At 39.2% G+C, this 24283-nt stretch overlaps 1 protein-coding gene across 1 annotated transcript; it reads left to right on the forward strand.

Annotated features, from left to right (window-relative positions):
• The first annotated feature begins 505 nt into the window (after positions 1–505).
• On the forward strand, positions 506–14725 carry SDC2 (syndecan 2). Its single transcript, XM_026060158.1, has 5 exons — positions 506–590; positions 1585–1755; positions 9436–9569; positions 10975–11110; positions 12477–14725. Exons 1-5 carry the CDS (start codon positions 506–508, stop codon positions 12638–12640), a joined length of 690 nt encoding a protein of 229 aa, XP_025915943.1. The 3' UTR covers positions 12641–14725.
• Positions 14726–24283: the final 9558 nt, after the last annotated feature.

Below are 24283 nucleotides of genomic sequence, written 5' to 3' on the forward strand. Positions count from 1 at the left end.
CAGCAGTTCTTTTCAACATATCCCACAGGTAAAAGTTGCAGTACCAAGAGCAGACTTTGATCAAGTATTATGTTGGGTTTTTTTTCCTCTTTAGAAGAAAAGTAGGATAATGCTGCTTTACTTCAGAGCTGTTCAGAAAAGTGTTAGGTATCTCCAGTGCGAAAGTCTCTTATTCTAAAATATATTTGTTAATCAGGATGACCTATCTGCTTTCCTTGAGAAGAAGATTTTTATATTTTAAATCAAACTGAAGAATGCTTTTCTGCTATAGAGACAGCCAACAGGAACTCTAGGAGGCTGGAAGAGTAATCAGTTATCAAAAGTCTACTTGAAAAAAAAAAGTCACAAATGCAAATGTCCTCAATTTTTTAGGACCTCTGGGGGAAAAAAAATTACCTTAGAAAGTCAGGTTTGGGTCTTTGCATAGAAGTGTTACCCCCTCCACAGTTTGGTGCCCCTTTAGGAAAGCAATAGCAAATGTTCTGTAGAACAAAATGGCCAATCAATGTCTTGTAGTAAAAAGAAACCACAGATGGGAAACCTTGGGACTCAGAATGGAGCAGGAGATTCTGGAGATTATATTGAATTCGGTAGACACATTTTGGCATAGTACTGCTCTTTGACTTAAAACTCCATTTACAATTGGCACACTTTTCCATTTTTTTAACAAGTCATGGCAAACAGGCTTTCACAGAAATGCTGGTAAACGAAAGTACCTGCCCCTACTCCTTCTATTACGAAAGAATCAAAGATACATGGCTGCCATAAGGTTGCTTATACTCTGTAGAGAAAGCGCAAGTTGCTATGGAGAAAGATAGTTTCTAGTCTTTCAAAGCCTGAAGTGTTTAGTCAGCCTAAAATAATTACCGATACTTTGTTCTATTATCAGCTCATTTTAGCAGAAACTCTCTTCAGTGAGGGAATACTTCTGGACATTAAAAAAGGTGGTGCAGGTCAGAAGAATCAAACTTCTTAGCTTATTGAAGCTATAGCTAATTTTTGAGAGGTACATTAACTTAAGAATTGTAGCATCTTGTCTGAGCATAATTTTAGAGTCGTGCTTTCTGATCCAGCTGGAAATGCCATAATCTTTAATCAACAACATTGTCTTTTAAATATTTGTAATCTATAGTCCCAGTTGTTCATTGTAACTAACAAAGAGTTTACTGAGGTTTGGCCTGGTGTACGTCAAAGATGGTTTTTGATATGTACTCCTGTTGCTTCTCATTTGAGATCAAATGACTGACTTCAGATGGCAGTCCTTAGTTTTGTATGTTTGATATATTGACAGAAGGGTTTCAGTCTTGGGATTTGCTTCTTTCTTGTCACAAAAGCTCTTCAAAGTATATTGCAAATCCTATTTATTCATTCATGCATTTAATGAGATGAAGTGTGATTTGAAAGGGCATTGCTTCCTACATATTGGGTGGTTTCTGAGTTTTCATTGTGCAGATTGGGTTTTTTTCTTAAAGCTATAATTTTTATGAAATTCTTTAACACCTTAGACAAATGTGTTGCATAAACTGAAACTATAAACTGTTCAGTGTGCCAACATTAACTTTTGAAATAGGAGTGAAGATTAAGAGACTGCTAGACTGGAGAACCGTTATCTTTTTAACCATTCACTCTCATCTGTTTTCCAGAGAGCAGATTTGACCTCTGATAAAGATTTATACCTTGACAACAGCTCTGTTGAAGAAGCATCAGGCGTCTATCCAATTGATGATGATGATTATTCTTCTGGGTCAGGTTCAGGTGAGACAACATGTCACAATTTGATTTTAAAAAGTGTAAGAAGTAATTTAAAAATTTGGGTAAAAGCTCTGCGGTTTTCCCTTATGAGTTGGAGGTGATTCTTTTGGTGAGAATCTGGAGTACTTGGCTCTGCATTTACAGACTGCTAAGCACCTCTGCGGGCTGGCTTTTAAATATTAGCTTTCTGCTCTTTTCTGTTACTCCTTAGTTGCATCATTTCACTCTTTCCCTCCTCCCCCCAGTTATTTTCTTTCTGCTGCCCCTCCTTGTTTCTGTGCAGCTCTCCCTGGAGTTTAGAAGTAAGGATTATAGAAGGCTTACTTCTCCCATAGCATAATCCTAATTTAGCAGTCTTTATGAAAACATTGCAGCAGCAATCTTCTTCTCTCTTATATGCATTCAGGTTCAGATAAATATAGTCAGTGTCGATTTCTCTGCTGTTGTTATTCTTTTAAATTTAGAATTCTAGATATTGCCACAACATGAGAGTTTTCTCTGAGTTAATTACATCAGTATCGTGGATAAAGAAATTCATAAACATAACATACTGAGTTCTCAAATTTAAACATTCATTAGAGGCTTGTAGCTAGCTCATAATTTTTCAAAAATCTGTCAGTGAAACCTCATCAGTCATTTCTCTGACAGCCTCTTTGCGAAATGTCTTCTAGAGTAGCTGGGAGACTACAATCATTAGAAGTTAAGTATGGGATTTTATTGTAGTTTTGAAAGAGAAATTTCCTTATTGCTGTTAGTATTTGCTGAGTGGTTGTGGAAATCCCATTTATCTTCCAAGTGTACTATTTATTTGTTTGTTATTGCACTTTTTGTAATCTGTCTTTTGATGTTTATAGCTACTTGTGAATTTTTAAGTATAAGTCCTTCTTGCAGGGCCTTAGCTTTGTTACTCTTGTAAGCCATGACTGAGATTTCTTGTATGGATTTTGGCTTTTCCTTTTTGCAAAGATTCAAAGGTATGTTAAAATTAATTCTGCAGATGTCTGATTCTGCTGCTGGGCAGATTCAGGCCCACTGGGCACTGGCACCTGAGTGATATCTTGCATTTTGGAATCCTCTGAGGGTGAATTTGACATGTCAGTGTTATCAGTGGCTTGACTGGACCCCTTTGCTGGACCCCTAGACTTCTCTGAGGGAAATTTCACATGAAAAAATTTAATTTAACAATTCAGTAATTTGGTCCAGTTCCCAGCACTGTCCAAGGAAAATTCTGATCTCTGAGAAAATTGCCCTTTTAGTCAGCATCCCATTCTGTCATGTCTTCAGAGGCTGGTGACTTTGTAAACTTCAGGAAAGGAGACAGGCTGACAATAAAGAGAGGTATGGAAAATGATCTCTTTTCTTTTTTCCTCTCTCTTCAGAAATTGACTTTTTCTAATACAGATGATTCAAAATGCAGCCATTCTTTTAAGTGGAAAGCATTATACAAGAACTGGCATCAGTCTTTCTTAACCCATCTTAGTTGTAAAAGTGGAACCAGAAGGACAAAAAAGTGCCTTTAGACCTGACCAACAGTAACATCTTGGCTTCCTCTTCTCTCTTTCCCTGTGGTCAGCCATGAGCCATAGATGGAAGTTTGAGTGTCTAACATGCACTAAGGAAATTGTGTGCTCTGGCATCCTCGTGTTACCTCTGGCAACCTCTGTTCCTTTCTTATGAGGATTCTTGTTGTAGACTGAGGCTCCCTGTATGCCCCTCTAGAGAGAGGCTCCTGTGACAGTACCAAAATCTAATCCTTTTGAACAATGGAAGAAGTCCAGCTTCAAATAATCTTCTGAGCAATCTGTGAACCCAGTTTTATTCTCCTGAGGACAAATTTCTAGAGGGAAGAAAATTGTCATCCCCTTCCCCCATACTCATCATCACAGAATTTGTCTGTGAGGATGGGACGAGATATATTTACTGCTCTCTCATTTTATGATCCAGAAGATGTCCTGCACATGTACTAGTGCTATTTTTTCCCCTCATATCGTGTTGAATGTCTGTCTCTCTGCTTGATGCTCAGGGATGCAATATTCCTAGCTGGAAGAGACTTCTCACTCAAGAGTGGTTTTCTTGCTATGTAATTCCACTCCAAGCGAACAGATCCAAGATGACAACATGCAGACTCCCTTCCCTGGTGTGGAAGTTGTTAGCTGCCACCAGACCTATGGAGATAAACACAGATTTTCAGGATCACCATTAATGCCCTTGCAGGTTTGCAAGCAGCATTAAYGGGGACAAATGTCACTGTAAGCATGACACATTTCAAGCTAAAAATTGGCCAAGGACTTTTTTCAAGATCAAAAAAGGTGCTCTTTTCTTTCATAGTCTCTTTATCCTTCATGTACATTCATCTACTGATGCTCACTTGCCCAAGTGTTCAGTCAGAATCCTTTGGTCAACAGTTTTTGAAGAAGTCAAGACTGCTTCCTGACTGTCCTGTATTGACAGCAGAAAGGCTGTAGTGAATTTATTAGTCCATTTTTTTCTGTCTAACAGCCTTTATCCCTGCAGAGACTCCTCAGTCTCCATGTCGTTACTATTTTTAGTGTAGAAGTTTGTATATAGCACAATAAAAGAGTTAGCATAAGTTTTCCTATCTATAGGCAACTTGAAATGCTTTTATAACTAACTTTTTTTCCCCCGTCATAAAAGATCTTAATGGAACCCTGGTCTTGCAGATACTTGGGAAGTAACCGCTGAGCAGCATGACTACTCTTATGTTCAGCAAAGGCACCATCTCTACTAGATTTATGTACAAGTGTCTTGGAAATGTATCCAATTTTTGGATCTTATATTAAATTATTCCTGGTAGACAAGTCTATGCAATAAATATCAGAATCCCGTGAAGATTTTCCTTCCCCTTCTTCTGTTCCCCAAAACAACTATTTCTCAGTCAGTTGGAGCCTAAGTTCAGAACTATCTTGGTTACCTTAGGACAAAGTAGGTCTAGACTGATGTTGTAATTGGAAACTTAGAAATCTGAGGAAAGTTATGATGACAGGGGAAGAACTCCAAGAAATGCAAAAGCAAGTCTCCTGGCCTAACCAGAAACCAAAGTCATGTCCTAAAGCAGAAAGGGTGTTTTGGCTCCCAGGGGTGGTGCGGTGCAGAACTGGGGGGGGACACCTGGGCCCTGCGGGGGAGCCACTGGTCCCTGGTGGTGGCTGGCCCTGGGGCCTGGCCCCAGTGCTCTCCACGGTGCTGAATGCTGGTCTGGGGGCAGCCGCAGGCAGTGGACCTTGGGGCTTCTGGCGTGGTAGGAGTGTGCGCTGCCAGGCCCTGCACAGGGGACACCAGCTCTCCTCATTAACTTTCCCTCACTTAATGCAGGCAGCAGAGCAAATATTAATTTCTCTGCTTCCCAAAGCCTCAGTCATGTGTGCCTTTTGGATTGGCTTGGAGCAAGGGCTTCTTCTGTCCACCTGCTATGCCAGCCCCAACCATGCTTCATGATATGACTGCCTAGTTCTCCAGCTTCTTTAACATAAAAACCTATCATGATCCTGTTTTAATTGTTTTTAYTGTGTTGGACGGAATCCTATACTTAAGTAGAGTTAGGGCTCATCCTTTTATTTATTTCTTCAAGGATTTTTTTTCTCCTCAAGTGAGAATATCAAGAGAGACAACATCCTTGCACAGTCCCCATTCCTTTCAGCTTCAGTTCTCTGATAGGACACTAGTAGTATGTTCACAGTGTTATCCCTGGTTGACTAACACTATGCTGACTAAGGGTTGGGTTGGAAGATTTTGGTGGGAATGAGGGTGAGGTAAGCCAGCTGAAAATATCTAGCACATTCTGGTACATGTCACATTGATGATTAGAGATGGAAGGTATGAAAGAAATGCTGAGTAACTGTGTGCCCACCTTATGACAAGCTTTCTTGTGGTGGCAGTTCTCCCAGAGTGAGATATGCAATAGCAAGCAAACGTGATGCCAAACACAAAAGATAGGGTGAAATGATTGGATTTGTTTGGCAAGAAGAGTTATTCACTAGCTGCCTTGCAAGTAAGAGTGCTAACTACCACCATAGTTGGTAGTGTAAAATTTCTTAAATTGTCTTTGTAGTTAGTGTACAGTTATTTAAACTGGCACACAGTCTTGATTTGCTGACAAGTTTCCTCAAGCAGCAAGAGTTTGACGAAGGATTTGAGTTCCTGTTATCCAAGGGGTAGCTGATAATAGGACGCATCACTGAGGGATGTATTAGGTATTTCCAACAGTGCAGCACAATCTAGAGTAATTTTGACCACCATGAAGATAGTATCTGGTCATCCTAAAGAAACTGTGGCAGATAGAAAACAGATGTGTGATGGTTGAGCACTCTCAACTCTTTACCTCAAAGATGGATATGAACCTACTTGCTGCAGGGTTCTTGTGGTGTTCTCCCTAAGAGGGAAGTATCTATTTTTAGAGAGGATGGAGGCAGTTAATACCCAGCAACATCAGCCAAGCTGGCCGGTTCCAGAAGCCTTCTAAAAATGTAACAGCATTTTCAAAAGGATGGAATGAACTCTGACCATTTCCTAGTATTCCTCCTAACAACCTAGTTAGAAGCTATGTCCATACCACTCTGCAGAATTTTTATCTTTCCTCTCATACTTTGGACACAGGGTTTTTTGGTTTTGTTTTTACCTTGTMGAGAACATGATACTGTGTAAAATTCTATTGCTATGTTATAGGGAGAGCTAGAGAGCTTTTTCTGATCCCTCAGTCCTATTTATGGACAATTCTGAGAAGATTCCCATCCCTTTAGGAAGGGAAATGGCTTTCTCCTATTAAACCTACTTCATGCCAAGCAGAAACCTATCTAGATAAAGCTAATTAGAAGCAGTAGCTGTAGGGATGTGTCTGAGCAGATACCTTAGGCACATCTAAATGATAGGTGCCTCAGTGTTCTTTGGGTTGTCAGACCTCCTCTGAAGCCGTATGGAAGAGTTTGGTACCTTTGCTGGAAGTCCAGTGACTAGTCCAGGGGTTAGATTAGTCACCCAAATGTTGAGACTTGAGATCTGTATCCTCCTTAGCCGGAGGTTCAGACCTATAACTCTCACTGTCTGGAAGAATGTTCCAAGCAACAGGCTGGGATGAGGCTATGTCTTGTCTCCTCTGTACAGGCTGCATTTCCCAGGAGTGCAAGATTTATGGAAGGAGGAAGAGGAACAAGCACAGGGGAGACTGAATGTAGGCAGCTACTAGGATGCTGAGAGTCCCAAATTCTGGTCCCAGCTCTGGTCCTGGTCAATGAATCTGTGATGCAAAATGTATAAAAAGTCCCTGCAGCAGGGACCAGAGTCCAGACTTGTTTGTGCAGCAGTACCATGTGAAAGATGAAGAATTTATAGCATCTCATATTATATAGGGAAGAAAATAGACCTGTCTTATTTTGGATCCCTATTTTTAGAAGAGGAACCAGATCCTCACCTATGCAGATACATTGCTATGAAGGTCCCATTGTAACTTGCCTGTGTACTTTAGCATAAAACACAGAAAAATATGGCTTTTTCTTAAGTAATTTTCCTTTTTTTGAGTACAAAAAATGGTTTACGTGGCAGACACAACTATTGGCAAAACTGGAGGTGGCGTTTAAGGATTTGAGGGATCGGTTGTGATTAAATGGATTTTATCATTCTGTAGAAAGGAAAAAAAAAGTTCTCTCCTCTCAAAGAGTATTTTATCAGGTCTGATCTGATTATCAGTTTTAATTTCCTTGACTGTGAAAGTCTGATGTAACTTGGAGGAACTTTGGAAGGTAAAGTAGGCTGAGCTATCCACTGGGCCCATGCTTCTCAAAGAAAAATACTGAGGCATAGCCAGGAAAATTTTCCTACTGGATGCCTTTCCCCATCTATGTTTTGAAGCAGGATGTTGTTTTTCGATCTTTGAGTAGTATTTCAGAAGATGTCTGATTCATGTTGTGTGAGGTCTTTATTATGTAAGGTTGCATGTAATTTCAGTATTTTTTAAGGCTCTTCTACTATTATTCAGTATTAGTAGCTTTAATATACTACCTTCTTAATTCTTCCAAATGAGCTTTTCTACAGTGCAGGAGTTGTCTTAGTTATTTTCTTGTTAACACCCCTTCTTTCAAAGCCAAACGTGTATAATTCTTAATCATGAGTTCCAGATTTTGTTATTACATTTGGGTTTTCWGCCTGTTTTATTTTCATGTGAAAATAAGATAAAAGTCAATTTGGAATGACTGAGTCACACTACTCTGTTGTAAGAGGCTATATTTTTATTTGTTAGGAATTACTTACATGAGTATTTGCTAGACATATTACCCAATAGTTATTTGGGTAACCAGTGTCTGCAATGAACAGAACAGATATTGAGATTCCTGAGGAATGGTCCAATAGATCTTTTCCTCTTTCAGCCCTTGCAATAATTTTGTCTATTGTCTGCCTCTCGTTCCCTCTTATATCACTAAAGGATATTTATTAGTCATGTCCATTATCTTATTCTAAAGGAGCCTTAATGCTTGAGGAGGGCTTTGAGCATGGAGGAAATTAAATTAAAGGTCATCTTTAGGGAATTTTTTGTCCCCTTACCCTTTATTTCAAAAGAAAAAGGCTTTTGAATTATGTGCAATTTAAAAAAAAGATGTGAATTCCTAGTGACCAAAGCATAAAGTAATAGCAATCTTTCTGTAGGAGTAGTAGATAGCAACTACTTGTCTTTTTATGTTCAGAGGCAAAATAGGTTTGCTATAAACAGGCAGAAGAGTTTTTGTTGTTACTGTTGTTGAAGCAGTGTATTGAAGGGAAAAACTGTTCAGTTCACATAGTTTAAACCAAATCAGGACTGCAGCGGTTTATTGGTTTTATTAATGATATGTAATTAAGAGGTAATCATTGAACTACGTTGTTCAGGATCAATCTCAGGAGTACAGCAAAAAAGCACAATACTAGCCACTTAAAAAATGGTAATATAGAACTACACATTTCTAAACTCGCTTCTGTAGCTAATCCCAGCAAGTTCAACATGAGTGTGTGCATGGACTAATGTGCACACGCACATCCCCCTTGCAGGCCATGAGGGTTACAGGCACCCCTTGTCTGAGTGTGTGGGACCCCCTGCCTGCACACCCCTCCCATGGGAGATGCGGGTGCCCCACTCTGTGCCATCCCACGCCACCCTGGACACTGGTGAGTGAGCCCCTGGGGTGTCCCTGCGCATGGGAGCACGGGTCCTCTCGGTGTGCCCATGCTGTCCGTGGGCGAGCTGGATGTGGTGGCCCGTGGCACCCTGCAGGCACTGCACTGCTGGGCCAAGGCAGAGCCCTGATGCTGTGGGGCCCCTTCCGACTGGGTTATGCCAGCCCCGACTGCTGCTGTTTCCTTTCCAGAGTCTCTCTCCTCATTGCAGATTTTCATATTTCTTTTATACTTCTTTTAGTCGGATTCATTTTTCATTTCAGAAGCATCTTTGTAATTTCCTGGCTGCTGCTTAAACCAGCTGATGGTCATCTTCCTCTTCAATATGATCAGTTAGAGCAAATCCTCCTGACAGTTTGGGGCACACAGTTTGCACTCCTATTTTCATCTTAATAGGTGTGGTTATCTAGGCCATTTGCCAAAGAAGGGCTGTGCAAGCACTCCTACAACAATATTATAATAAAAAATATAATAGCTGCAGAAGAATTTTGAACTTCAATGACATGTCAACCTTTTTGTCTTCAGGTGCTGAAGAAGAGGAGGAAAGTGCAGTGATAACAACATCCAGAACGCTTCCAAAGATACCAACAATTAGTGATGCATCGAAAGCTGAGACGACCACAATGAAAATGCAAACTAAGATGCCAGCACAAACAAAGGTGCGGGGGTAAAGCAGCAACACCGTTTAAAATGGTTCTACAGTGCCCTGTTGTTGATTTGATGTTAACTGTATTTGATTTACATCTATAAAAAAAAGCCCTCACTTAATGTTATTMCAGCCAGTTAAATGAATGCAGAGCTGCTCAGACACTTTCATTCCCAGTAGAAAGTCTGGATAGTGACATCTGGATTTCACGTGCACAAAAAGAGATACATAAACAAGAAAACATTTATTCTTGCTGTTCTTCAGTTTATATTAGCAACTTCTGCTGCCTTTGCCTCAACTTGTAGTGATGTACCTTTTTTTTTTTTTAACAGCTCTCAAAGAGGTAATCTAAAATTCTATGTGAAACTTTCCCTCTCAAAGGAAARCTTTATTTGGTTTAACTGTATTTTGAATACTTCCCAGGTTCCATGTAATATTTCAGAATTTTCTTCTACCACCAATTTCTAAGTTACCCTCGTGGGTGTTCTGAGCGTAATGTTTCTGATGTGTTAATTTCAGCATTGTTATTTCATTTAAAGGCCATTATACTTATAAACACTAGCAGCATTTAACAGCTATTTGCTAAATATACTTTGGGGGGTTTTAAGCTGTTAGATAGTGTTCTTTCCCCACGTAAAGTGTGGTTTGGGGGGGGGGGTTGCTGTTTTTGTTTTTTTTTTTACATTAAACTGTACTTTTTGTTAACCTCTGCATTATCTCTGCCAATCCTCATATCTCTGCCAGTTGTGTCCTCCAACTGTGTTTATGGTAAAACTATGGGATTTTTTATTGGGTCTGTTAGCACTAACTTGAACAGGAAAGATGCAGGAGAATTGTAGCATTTCAGAGTGGGAGTCATCTCACTTAAGTTTACATACTTGCATTGTAGATGGCCTAATCCCCTTTACAATGACATGTCATGTCTTTTTATTGATTGTAAAGTAGATACTTAAAATAGTGTAGATTAGATTATTCTCTAATGTTGTTGATACTCAAAGTTAGGGAAGAAAAGTTGTTTCCCAAGTGATGCCTTCCTAAAGGTTTGTCCACTGAGCTGATGGTTGTTCAAAATGCACATGGAGCTTTACAGTCAGTCACTCTGCTTACCCAGAGCATTGACTTGGGACTTAATCCAGCACAGTTTTATATACACAGAAAAAAGGCAGGGGAAAGAACCTAAAAGACAAAACTCAAAGGTGAAAATTTTCATTCTGACATCATGATGACCACTGGATCCATTTACAATGTTTAGTACAGCTTTCTGCTGTCAAAAAACATCCCATTTGCTGTGTTCATTGATATGGTGGAGTATGCGTGTAGAGCCATAGCTTTCTGGCTGCCCATGGCTAGTGGTGACTGTGCAGACTTGCGGTGCTTTTGGTCTATAAAACATGCTTGTTTTCCTTTTCATACCACAGTCACCTGAAGAAATTGATAAAGAGGAAAGGTCTGAGACAGATGCCAAGAAAAATAGTGATGAGCCAGGAGATGACACTGATGTGTTCACTGAGAAGCATTCAGAAAACCTTTTTCAGAGAACAGAAGTTCTGGCAGGTAAGGCGTACTTTGCCAAGGTCCCTTTTACCAGAAATGACAGAAAATAGAGTGGTGATCCATATCAAATAATGCAAATGTCAATATTTATGTTTTGCTGGTAGGTTCTTAAAGCATCAAACATTTCTGTGGAGTAGCCAGTGGTTTATTTGAGGAGAATGAGATGGGCATCTTTTGGAGTTATTTAATAGCTAAGTCGGTAGCTAATTGTTTTGACACCTGGAAGCTGAATACTGCCTACTGAGTATCTGGACCTTCCACAGCTCAGAAAGGGAGTTGCAATTTGGATTGATACCTGTGGTGCAGAAATGTGTTTCCCACTCCCAAGAGCACAGAGGGGCACTGCCTGGGAGGAGCCGACTGCAGGGAGGGAGGGAGGAAAGGAAGCGATGGACAGAGAGGGAGACAAGGGGATGGAGCGGCAGGGAGATCACTGTCATCAGGATACGGAGGATGCATTTCCATACATAACCCAGGCACAGGCTGGCCACCAGTTTCACAGAGAGCACTTGGGCTTGAGTGAGTGTGCCAGTAGCTTTTTTTTTCTTTCTGTTTTCCAGTGSGTTTTTCTAAATGTTATTTATTTATTTTTATTTTTTTTGGCCTAAGAACTGTGTTTATAGGCATACTTTCCCCTTTTGTCCCAGGAGGGGGTGTTGGGAACCAAGAAAGGGAATAAAGGCCACACAGTTTTGGACCTGATCTTTCTCTGAGCATGGAAATGTTGAGATAAAAATAGCATTAATAGCCACATCAGTGAAAGCATGCAGGTTTGCTTTTGAAGTTTAGTTGGAGTTGTTACTTTCTACATACTAGCAAGTACGTGATGAATGTATTGCTTCTATTTCTAGAGTTACATGAAATGTTCTCTCCTATTACTCATCATTAGGAAATTCATTTTAGCCTACAGTCACAGAGTAAAAACTGATGGAGAAATGGGATAATCCATTTTTTAGCTAGTGTAACAAAATAGTCCTCTTAAGGCTGAGAAGGTTACATCTTAACTGTTGAAAAAGCAGTTTGAAAGGAAGTTAGGTTTTATTATAAATGAAGACTACTTCATGCTCTGGCAATATTGTTAGCTCTATTAATTGAGGTTTTTGAACTGTTCCTGTTATTTTCTTAGAACTGTGGGTTGCTGGACTGCTAACTCTTAGGTGGAATGTCCTTTTAAATGTTTTCCTTCAGAAAAACAAACAGACATTCTGAGAACATACTTCAGGGTACTAATAATCGAGACAGTTGCTCAATGGGTGCCATTTTCTGTAATTCGGAAATAATGGTAAACTCATTGTGTGAGTTGAAGAAACATGGTGCTGAACCTGTTCTTCTGGCATATTGTGAATCTCTGTTTCTTTCATTACAGCTGTTATTGCTGGTGGAGTTATCGGTTTTCTTTTTGCAATCTTCCTTATCCTGCTGCTGGTATATCGCATGAGAAAGAAGGATGAAGGCAGCTACGATCTTGGTGAACGTAAACCATCTAGTGCTGCCTATCAAAAGGCACCTACTAAGGAGTTTTATGCATAAAATTCCTATTTAGTGTCTCTATTTATGAGATCACTGAACTTTTTTAAATAAAGCTTTTGCATAGAATAATGAAGATTTTTTGTTTTTTCATTCAAGAGCCATTATGGCACCTTTATGATAAAAATCCCATTGTATTTAAAACTTTTCATGTATTCCTTTAAAAATGTAAAATTAAGACTTAACATTTGCAGTGTTCTGTGAATAACAGTGGCAAAGCATTATTTTATAAAACCATTGATGTTCACTGAATCATTTTTAAAACTTTATGCATAAATATAAAATAATGAAAATGATTGTTTTATCCTATGGTTCAATGAAAGTTGTTTAATTTTTGTCAGCATGTCTCAAATTGATCTTACAAGTTAGTTTTTATTTCATTAATTTATCTGTTTCCAAAAAAAAATGCCTTTTGTAGTTGTCATGGTGCAATTTGTCTTCAGATAATTCAGATAACAGTAACTTTTAGTGTAAATGTAATTTTTCAGCTATGTAAACTTTAACCTCCACTTTGTATGAATTTAAGTGTCAGAATATCAATTTTACACTTTGCATTGTTCCTCAGCGTACCTGTAGCTTCAGTGAGATTTGTAACAGCAAATTAATGTGTAAAATTGGATTATTACTACAAACTGTATAGTCGTATTCTTACTAAACAAATCTTCTGTAAGGAAGATTTGAAGTAAGCTACTGACAAACCTAAGCAAACCCAAAGACTCTAACAGTATTTTGAGAAGTTGCTGCAGATTTCTATGGCCACTGTATTTGTTAATTATTTGCAATTTGAAGGTACAAGTAGGGGTTTAAATTTTTGTTCTTTAAAAATGCATTTAAGTTGTAAACGTCTTTTAAAGCCTTTGAAGTGCCTATGATTATATGTAACTTGTCGCAGACTGGTGTTAATGAATATATAACAGTAAAAGAAAATGTTGGTATTTTATAAGCACAGACAATTCTAATGGTAACTTTTGTAGTCTTACATGGACAGACATAATTGTAATTTGGGAACATAAACACTACTGAATAAATCATGTGGCCTAATTCTGAGAATTCCATTGTGATATACTTTTGTACATTTTTCATTTTATGACTACTTGGTTATGTTTTAATGTCACAAATTACATCTATTAGATCTTAGAAATCAAGACCAAAAGAAAGAAAAAAGCTGTTGATAAGGCTGATTCTTGGACCAGATTTATTGCTGAAATGGCAGGGAAAACCTGGGATGTTTAAGTGTTACATCTGGTGTATGAATTATGAGTCATTCAACCTTTGCATTATATTTAATGGCAGAACTGACACAGACCTGTTCTTCCTGCAAGTTGTTTTCAGTACTGTAAAATTMAAAGGAGTACCCAGTTTCATTTATTATGTATATCAGTTCTTGATTTTGTTGTTTGGGTTTGTTTTCCCCTACCTTTTGGAGAATTTTGTTTTATTCTGCTCGGACTCCAGCAGAAGAATTGAAACAAGTGGAGTATCTTCATAAGAGAAGAAAGAAATATTCCAAGTAGAAGAGAAAAGGCTCTGTTGCTTAGACCACAGATAGGTATTGGATAGAGGGACATGTGGAGAAGACGATAGTCTGCCTCCCTATATTATGCTTCGTAAGACAAATGGCTTCGTCTTCTGGTCTGTTAACTCTCACTTTTCTGATTTTGAAATTTCCAGAATAGCTGTTCAGAATGTCGAATTGAACTGGTTCTCAGAAATAGCAATGTACTGTAAATAAGATCTGGTAGCTCTTTGGATAAAAGTTGCATAACTTGTATTTGTTGCTGTCCCAAGTTCAGTGGTCATTTAGGAAAAATGAAAGCTATCCTGCGCTAAAATATTTAATATATTGCTTTTTAAATTACTTACATTTACTGGCAGTTTTTCAGAGCCATACAAGTTCAACAAGTAAAAACAGGGTAAGAATTTAACAGGTATATCTTATTGTGCAATATTTAGTGAAATTCAATTAGTAAAATAACTGCTTGAAATAACTGTGCCAAGAAAAGAAAATTTCTGGCAAATGCTGTGCCACTGCTGTAAAATAAAGCATTTGTTAAAGTGCCAAAATAAAGTCTACCATGCCTAAACTAATACTTTATTTGTATAGTCTGACATCCAGTTTTTTGAAGCCCACTTTGCTTAAGGTAGATCTGAATTTTCTTTAAGGGTATAATGAATATCACTGTAAGTATAGTTATAAATATTAAATACCAGATAAATTATCTCCTCCTCCTTCACAAAGCAAATTGACATTAAGATCTTTTTTCTTTATGAATTTTACACTGTCTCTATACCTAATGTACAGGCCATTTTACCCTCCATAGACATCTGTTCTAATTATCCTGGCTATCAAATACTATGCTTTTCTGGTTCCTCCTGCATCTGCTTACAAGCAGCAACGGTAAAGTGTTTCAGCTCTATTTCACCTCTGTTCTTGTTTTTTTCCCCTACACATCCATTACCTTCTCTGTTATATGCAGAAGAGGTGTAACACTTCAGCTATGTACACATACTTCACAAAGCATCTCAGTCCTCCCCTTCCTCCCACCCTCCCAAACAGAAACTTGAAACATTTTTAACATGCAGTAGGCATGCTAATAACATTCATTATCTTTTGATCTCTTTTCCTTTCTGATTTCAATGCCAAACTACACTATTAGAGTAAAATTCTAACAGAGCTATCATCTTGATTATAAACAATCGGTTCAGTTTTCATCAATTTGAAAAACAGGCTGATGCAGATATCCATCTTCTAGCAATGTTATTCAAAAGAAAGCAGCAGCTGAATGCCCTTCTCTTGCGCTGAGACTTCCTAGCATTAGTTGGGCTTCAGTTTTGCTCCCCTTTGTTGTTGCCTTCCTGGATGTGTTTCTAGCAATACTCTGGCTACTAATAGATGTTGCTGGGCAGCTGTGAATCCCAGTGCCAAGCGGTGGGTGCTCCCCCTCATGCCTGCAGCGGCATCTGCATCTTTGGGATGGCTTTTCCTAAAGACTGTTGGCTGTTCTCCACTGGAGCTGCTGGAGCAACTGTGAAACTCCTGAGCAACCCGATACGGCATTTCCTTGTGACTGATACGCTACAGTAGTTATCTAAATGCCATTTGCTTTGATTTACTCTGGGTTACAAATGGTTACTTCCTTTTAGATTCTTTGTAAATGAAGCCCAATGCAAGTTACCTAAAGTTTATGTTAAAAGAACTCTCTCACCTTTGTTTTATTCATGGAAAAATAATTTCAGAAGTTGACATCCTGGTTCTTCTGCTTTCTGGCTTTAAAATTAGCTATGTTTACAGGCTGCATAGCTTCGTTTTTCTCTCTTTGAGCATTACACTTCATTGAAATTGGATAAATTAAGAACAAAACCCTGTAAATTGTCCTTTTGTTAGTAACTGATTTCCTAACAAGAGAATAGTACATTCATAACTTTGGCTATATTTTGTTCCTTTTTTCCCTAGACTGGTGTATTGAAATGATTAAGGAGTGCAGTCTTAAATGTCAAAAACTATTTTTAAGCAACATATGGAATAGAGGAAACCTTTGTGTAAGGAAAGAAAGTATCCAGATAAATATAAAATCTAAAGTATTGCTGTGAAGGGGATGACAACAGTATACTTAGTATTATATCCTCTGTTCAAGTAAGCAAACGGGGAGAAAGGAAAAGGAAAATGAGAGGAAAAAACTTCTCTAAGATAGAAAGCTTATTTTTACAGAGAAATAATAGAGCAAAAAAATTTTTTTGAACTTGCAATCAGTTATATTTGTTACTTAGTATTTGCTTAATCAAACTGGCATAACTTCCTTCAAGGAATTTGCAATATTGATATCCATTTTTAATGAACATTATGAACAAAGAATTTTAATGAATTTTTAATATTAGTTTCATTACATTTAAGCTCTTGCACTGCTGATGAACCTTGATGTGAAAACTTAGTGCTGTGAACTGTTAGAGCATTCTCTGTCTATAACTTTCTTCTGGTTCAGGATGCATGACTTTGATATGCAGTTTGTCCATGAAAAGAGACTGCAAGTATCCCTTTTCCTGGCACATGTTCTGGTCCTGGGATTGTTTGTGACTGTAGAAGTGGTTTGCTAAGGAATTGGCACAGGAGCACAGGGCTGCTGACACATGTGTCTTATTTCCTACTGACTCCTCTGATGACCAGGCATTGGGTTCAGCTGTGTGGGTGGAAAGCGGAGGAGGCTGTAACTCAACCCTGCTGGTGGAAAAGATTCTCTGTAGAGATTTCTTCCCCTGAGAAGTAAAGTTAGTTGTGTATTTTTGCTTTAAAAATAAACAAATGATAAAACTTAAACTCTGTATAGCTAGAAATGGAAACGTGGTCTCCTGCCCTGACCCCTGTGAACCAATCTCACATGTGCATCAGATGTGCAGAGTAGCCTCCCATGTGGGTGGAGATGGTGCAAATCTCTCCCTGGGTTTGCAGTGCTAGAGCTTAGTTTCTAATCAGGTAGGGGGAAGGGAATGACCATGTAGAACCAGAGAAATGAATTTGGAGTGAGTGAAAAGAAAGGAAGAAAGAAAAACTGTCCTGACAGTACAGGTTTTCCCCTGGAAGTCACAAGCAATTTTGCTGTCTCAAGTTGTTGCCATCACACTGGATTTGCTCTTTCCAGAGAGAATCTGTATGCAGGAGAGTGGGCAGATGTTGGTGTCATATCCTAGAGACTCTTTCAGTTGCATACTGCTACCCAGCAAGTTAGAGAGCTGTGCTATCTGCTGCTGATGCTGCTAGTCTCAGCTTCTGCTGGTTATTTGCACTCCCAGATTTGCAGAGGAACTCCTACAGCAAAATGTGTGGAGTATCTGCAGGGCTTACCCTGTGCTCCTGCTGCTCTCCCTGGGAGGTACTGAAAGGGCAACAGGAGGCAAAGACTTGGGGGTTGCATTGCACTTGGAAAGCTCTTGGCTTGGTGGAAAGGAATGGATGTGACGTGCGACTGGGGGTTTGCAGCTGGGACATGCTGTTGGGTACTGAAGCAACTCGCCATTTCTTTTCTCCATGCTTGGGAGTTGTCAAACTTGCACCAGTCCCAACTACTTTGAAGTTAAATGTGTTTACGGCACAGCTTGCAGAGCTTTTCAGTTTTTAAGTTAATGTTGTGGCTTAAAAATTGTGTTGTAATTGGGCTGGGGCTGAAGACCAGAACCTCTCACRGCTGAAGGTCAAGTCAAGAGAATTCCTCCAGTCTGGCAGTTCTGCCCCAGCCTTGACTGAGAGGGAGTAGGAATGTCTGTAGGAAACTAAGCTCAGTGGATGAACAAGTTCTGCGTCCTAGTTACCCACTCACCCTCTATGTCCCAATGTAGCCTTTGAGTCTGAACTAAGCTTGGCGCCCATCTTTTTGTGCTCCTGCAGTGGAACTAGAGCTCTCTAAATACTGCAGCTCCCCAGAGGATACCAAAGAGCAATGGGAACAGACTTTCTTTTTGATGTTTTTGTGTCATAACCCATAATACTAACACTCATCTCCCTCCTACTCCCCTTTCTAAATATAACAGCACAGGAGAAGTCAACAACCATCACACTAAACAGTGCTGAAAGAATGTAAAACAGTCTAAAGTTCAGTTTTCATCATTCATCCCTATAATTTTCATTACCACAGAACTAACAGAAGAGTCTCTTGCAAGAGAAAGAAAAAAATTAAGCATGCACTTCCTTCTGGACCAGCTCACAGCACCAGCTGAGCTCATGCTGACTAGGAAAAAAGCCGTCTTGTGAAGGAACAGCTTCTGGGACTGAGTCTTAGATGGCTGATGGCATATTTTAACTTCTGTTCGGACTGGAAAGCTTGAATGAAGAACTTTTCTTTGGCCTGAAGCCTTGCTTCCAGGTTAGGGGCTGTGTGACCTTCATACCTTTAGTGGAAGATTTTAAAAACAGTTATAGTAAATCTTCATTATCTGCAATTTATGGGAAAAACTCCCCCGAGGGTCACAGTAAATTTAAATTACTGATTTTACTTATAATTCAAGCAGCAGAAGGAAACCTTGATTTAAGTCACCAGCTTTTACCATGTTTTGCATATTCTTAGTTGTTTTCCAAAAGAAGGTTGGTTTTCCCTGGTTAGTAAACAAGAAGACTTGTTAACTTGTCACTAAATGTGGTACCTCCTTTTGCTTTGCAGGAGCATATGCTATCTAAATATTTATGCAATTACATAGCTTAACATATATTATGTTGTAGTTTTTCCATTCTGTTCTATGAAAAATGGTAAATAAACATTTATTTCAATCTGTTTGTTGATGGAAATTGGAATTTCATTAAGAATGCAAAAAATAGCCCTTCTTATTAGGAAAAATATATTAGACACATCAGAGCAAAGTTCATCAAAACCATGTTTTGACTTTAAAGCATATGTATTTATTGAAAATAACTTACTTATTAGGCAGAATTTTGGGTAGTTACTGAATTGAATGAACTGAGTAACTTCAATTGCAATATCTGTTAAGACTTTAAAACCAGTAGGTTTCAGTCTTTTATTTTTTTCTCATAGGTTGGAAGAGCACAAGGTTTCCTGCTTTTTCAGTTCATAAGTTGTTTTATCAAAAAAAAAGAGCCTGAAAATGAAAAAAAGAGAATTTTATACCTACAGACAAGTCATCAAAGGGTCTGAAGCTTTTTTTATCATCTCAAAAACTGGTCACAGGTGCTCAGCCATCTGACTTTTCCCAATTCATGGTTTGATTTTTGTAACAGCTCTGGCAGTAAGAAATCATCAACTTTTCTCTGCCAGTCTGTACTTTTTATAACAGACATTCAATCACTAAAGGCTAAGCAGAATTTTACTTCAGCCTTTCCTGCTGAGACTTTTTAATGCTGATTCTTAAGCTGCAAGTACTGTTTTTTCTTGATTCTTTCAGTTTCTCTCAGACCTGCTCTTCCATTTATCCCTGGGTCAGTGCCCATGCTTTCCTAGTGCAGTTGGTGTTCTCTTTTCTATTCCTGGATATGTGTCCATAAAGATCTGAGAGTCACTAAGAAATACTGTATCTACTCTTAAATGGGCAATATGTGATTTTACACAAGCTCTTAGTGTATCATCTCACTTTTCAGTATGTGTATCAAATCTTTCAAACAGTGAACTGAAAGACTGCAAATTTGAGTAAGAATCACATCATCTTCTAACTATACCATAGAGGATCAGAAGACGTGGACAACTTTTTCCACTGTCTGCAGTAGATAGGCTCCAAAACCTAATTTACTTTCGACAGTGAGTCACATATTGACTGTCTTGCAGAATCACAGTTTTGCACGTGCTATAATGCTATATTATTTCTACTTGACTTGGACAGCCAGCCAAAATTCTGAGTCTTGTAGATAAACCGAGTCAGAAGGAGATACTGGTAAAACTGGGTCTCAAATCTTGAGCCCTTACGCAGAGTAGGGAGTTATCTCTTTGCATTCAAAAGCCATCATGCACAAACCTCTCTCATTTCTAAACCTGTTCAGATAGCAACAAACTATCTTGGCACTCAGTTTCTGTCTGTGGCTAGTATTTGCTGCTCAAGGAACACTCCCCTTTCCAGGGCAATGACTGACCAAAGTGTCCTTACCTACAGATATCAAACTCCTGCTCTGCCATCCCTCCACCTCTGTTTTGGATGCGTATTTTATCCACCCATCCTACATGAAGACTGTCTGTAGTATTTTTAACACACTTCAACCCAGACCCCGGCCCTGTCGAGGGAGTAATTATTTTTTCATGCTTGGACAGGGGATGTCCAAGCATGAAAAAGATGTCCAAGATGTATTTTATTTGTATTTTTAGAAGTATCTATGGATTTAAACTTGTTTGGGACAAATGTGTGAATAATTTGAACCTGGATTTTATCACCACAAAATATTAGGATATTATAATATCCCAATAAAGGATACATACCTGTTGTGGAGAGAGTTGCTGATATTTAATATACATGAAGATGGAAAGTGTTTATAGTTGAATCCCTTCAGCATAAGGAAAGTTATTTAGAGTAGTATTATTTAATGTGTTTTTAATGCAAATATACGATAATTGCTGCTAGGCATCCATATGCCTTCACTTTGTAAACACAAGGGTGAAGGAAGATTCCTTCATGTATATTGCTGGACCAACTGCTACTTGAAGCCTGCCCACAGGAATAGACAGAGTGGGCTCCTTGGATCTCTGGTGTTACATCAAATGCCCAATCACTGTCCTCCAGCAGCGACACCGCAAGTCACACAGTTTATAAGGAGATTCAAGTGGTAACCATTTCCACCAGTGCGTAACAAAAAYGCTTCTGAGGTATGTTAAAGATATTGCCGCTCAGAATAATCTTGTCATAGTCTGCAGGAGAACTGGCACTACCAGACCATGTCTGTACTAGCAAGTTATGCTGCCAGAACTTTTGTTGAGTTGTGAGTAGCTGGCATCACAGTGTCCCTGGAGCATGTGTGTTCATTGCTGCTTTTGCCAGTGCTGCCTGCCCCCACTGCAAGGGTTGTAACAGCAGAAGGCTGGGTAAGGACCCAGGGCTTGCAAATGCCAACATTACTCTGTTTTTGGAGCATGTGTATGGGTGGCATTTTGCTGGTAGCTTTATGTTGGCTTGTATTGTTCAGAGAGGAGATTTTATTTAAGCAAGAAAGGCTGAATTTTGTTGGCTTGCATCAACTTAGTATGAGAATACATGCAGATTTGAGGCAACTTGGGGCAACTTCTGACAGTACACTTGCAGAGCACTGGACATGTCTCAGCTAAGATGACTTCCAAGCAAGCACACCCTACCAACGCAGGGTTTTCATAGATTTTGCTCTCTACCTATGCTCTTGAAATATGAAAACAAGTGTCTCTGATATAACAGCAGAAAACATAGCAGGAATTGTGTGGAAGGCTAGATGCCATCAGCTACTTGCTGTTCTTCTTTCATAATCTCCTTACCTTTTACCCCACCGTATGCACTAATTTGCTGCCAGGCTATATAAACAGAAAGATGTAGAAGCCGGGGTCAAGCTTGAACATTTTTTCTCAAGAACAGCTGAAAAACAGCACTTCATGGAAACTTAAGAATATTTATTTTCTTCTCCTTTAACTGAGAAGGGAAGAGGAAATAAAAGCTGAGGTTTTTTTGTTAATTAGCAGTCCATATTTATCTGCCTACAGTGGAAAGCAACAAAGAGAAACTTTAAATGAAGAAAACACCTTCCAGTGGTACTGAAATACAATGTGGACCCTTAGGAGACAGAATCGAAAAATGGTAAATACTTCAGTAAAATAAACAAATGTAATAAAATTGAGAGCATGCTTATAAACAAGGGTAGCTGGTATATTGGTAATTCCTTCAGGCTGGTACAGTGTGCTCCCACTTCAAATACCTTTTGTGTTTGGACCTGTGCTGGCAGCTTTTCAAAGGAATCTCATACTTTCTTCCCTCCCCACTTTACAGTAATTAGTATGTGAATATGCTTGTGATTTCTTCATATTATTTTAATATAATAGCATTTTAGAGACTTCAGTGATGTTGAGTACACCACTGGAGCAGTTCTTGCTCCAGAAAATATGCAGACTGAACAGACTAGAAAAACAAAGCACGGAGAAATAATGTCATTCCCTCTGCATGTATGGAGAAGCATTGTACCAAACTGTCACACTGGAAGAGATTCAAGGTCTATTCATACCAGAAGGTGAAAGAATTCAGCAGTAGGTAAGCGTCATCTGTCCTCACATGAGATTTCATTCCCCTTTCTAGGCATTAGATACTGGCTTAGTCCCTGAAGCACAAAGTTATAATCTGATAATTCTGTTTATTTTTGACATTCATATATAACCAATCCCCATCTTGAATGTTAAAAGTTCTTTACTTTGACGCTATTTTAATTATACCACCCTTATAAAGATACATGCATAGGTGGAACTTCAAGCACCTGAATAGACTTAATGAGTTCACAAGTATGCAAGGTGGATGACATGGGTGCTTTCAGGATGGGGCCTAGTAGTTTGCCCAGTATAGTTTATAAGGTCTGGGAAACACAGGTCTCCTCAGCTCCAGCCTCTCCCTGATTTACAATTACAGTCCCTAGGAGGGAGGAAAAATGATCTGAAAATCCTCAAGCTGCAAACTAAAGGAAAACAAAGATTATGCGTTTAGTGAATAATGCAAAATATGAGCAAATAATGTAAAAGATGGGTATGATGGAAATACCTTTCCTGGGGCTAGTGGGTACTGATGCATTTCAAACCCAGGAACAGATTTGTGCTGGCTACAGAGAACTGGGAGGTGGAGCTCTAAGTTTTGTTGTTACATCTCTTTACTGGCTCTTACCTACTGCTTCTCAGGCAAAGACGACAGAGAGACGAGCAGAGTGTTCTCCTTTTCCCTCTGAGCTGGGATTATGGACAACAATGCCAGGATTTCTCCATCCTTCTCACTATTTGATGACAGTGAAAAAAGATGGCCCATTTTTACTCATCTTTCTACTCCTTGGCTGTGGAAGGATCAATAAAAGAAGCTAATTCAGGTAAAAATAATGGGAAAGAGGTTTTGGGAAGTACTTTAATTGTAATAGGAGAAAATGAGAGAAGGAATCACTCCCAGGAATCAACCCAAAACCTAAATGCAAATCCTAAAAGTGCACTTTTACATCAGCCCCCTCATGCAGACCTCTTTCTCTCTCTCACTGAAAGCAAAAAGGAAAATCAAACATCGGTGGTTAAGATGTTGAGGGTGCAACAACTACCCTTTGAGGATGGAATATTTCTGGTATGACTTACAGCAACACATTTATAATTACTAATCACTGTGTATAATCTCCTTTTAGAGATACAGTCCCAGACTGCGACACAAAGCTTATAGGACAGGAAAAGCAAGAATATACAGAAACCACAGGAAATAAGAGAGATAGACAGGAAGCCCTATGGTAATAATTTAGTTGTGTTGTTTCATTTAAACAGTTATTTCATGGATCAGGGCTCTCAAGAACTGCAGCAGTTTGAGCCATTTAATAATAAATATATTATTTCATCCTACTGGAATGCTCTTGATGTGTATAGAAGAAGACACAGCCCCAGCTGCAAAAATTTATTATCATCTACATTGTGCACTGAAAAATACAAGTGAAAAAACCACAAGCGAATCACCGAAAATAAACAGGTGGAGGAGCCAGGTTGGCAGGGACAGCCATTTTCCTACGTTTCTTTTAAATCCCTCCTCAAGATACACTCTGGCAAAGCTCATGAGCATTACAGCCTTTCACTTGGGGAGTGAGTTCATGAATATTAGAAGAGTGTTGTATATCAGAGGGAAATTCTTCACTGTCTTCTGCTACAGCAGCTTTTTTGACAGGCACCAAGGGCTTTGATCCTAAACGCTTACATGTAAGCGCCTGGGGAGCCCCATTGGCTTAAACGGCCCTAATCAAGCGCTTCAAGTTAAGTGTTTGCAGGTTAAGGCCTACATTTGTATTTTAAGATCTTATCTGCAGAAGAAATGGCACTCGTTTACCGAAGCGCTTTTTGTAAACACACCTTTATGGAGACGCACGCACGGGGCCGTAACGCACAGCGCAGCGTCCTCGCAGCGGTGCCGGCCGACGCGAAGCGCTGCGGGCCGCGACGGCCGTTACCGGTCACGGGGGTGGGGAGCCCTCAGGCCGCGCTGCCGCGGGCG

Source organism: Apteryx rowi, unplaced genomic scaffold, assembly GCF_003343035.1.
Source record: "Apteryx rowi isolate R43461 unplaced genomic scaffold, aptRow1 scaffold_165, whole genome shotgun sequence".
NCBI classification, from domain to species: domain Eukaryota; kingdom Metazoa; phylum Chordata; class Aves; order Apterygiformes; family Apterygidae; genus Apteryx; species Apteryx rowi.

Coding starts and splice junctions, on each gene's coding strand:
- SDC2 (XM_026060158.1), top strand. CDS start 506: ATGTCTTGTAGTAAAAAGAAACCACAGATGGGAAACCTTGGGACTCAG. Junction 591..1,584: donor TGGAGATTATATTGAATTCG/GTAGACACATTT, acceptor GTGAAGATTAAG/AGACTGCTAGACTGGAGAAC. Junction 1,756..9,435: donor TTCTTCTGGGTCAGGTTCAG/GTGAGACAACAT, acceptor TTTTGTCTTCAG/GTGCTGAAGAAGAGGAGGAA.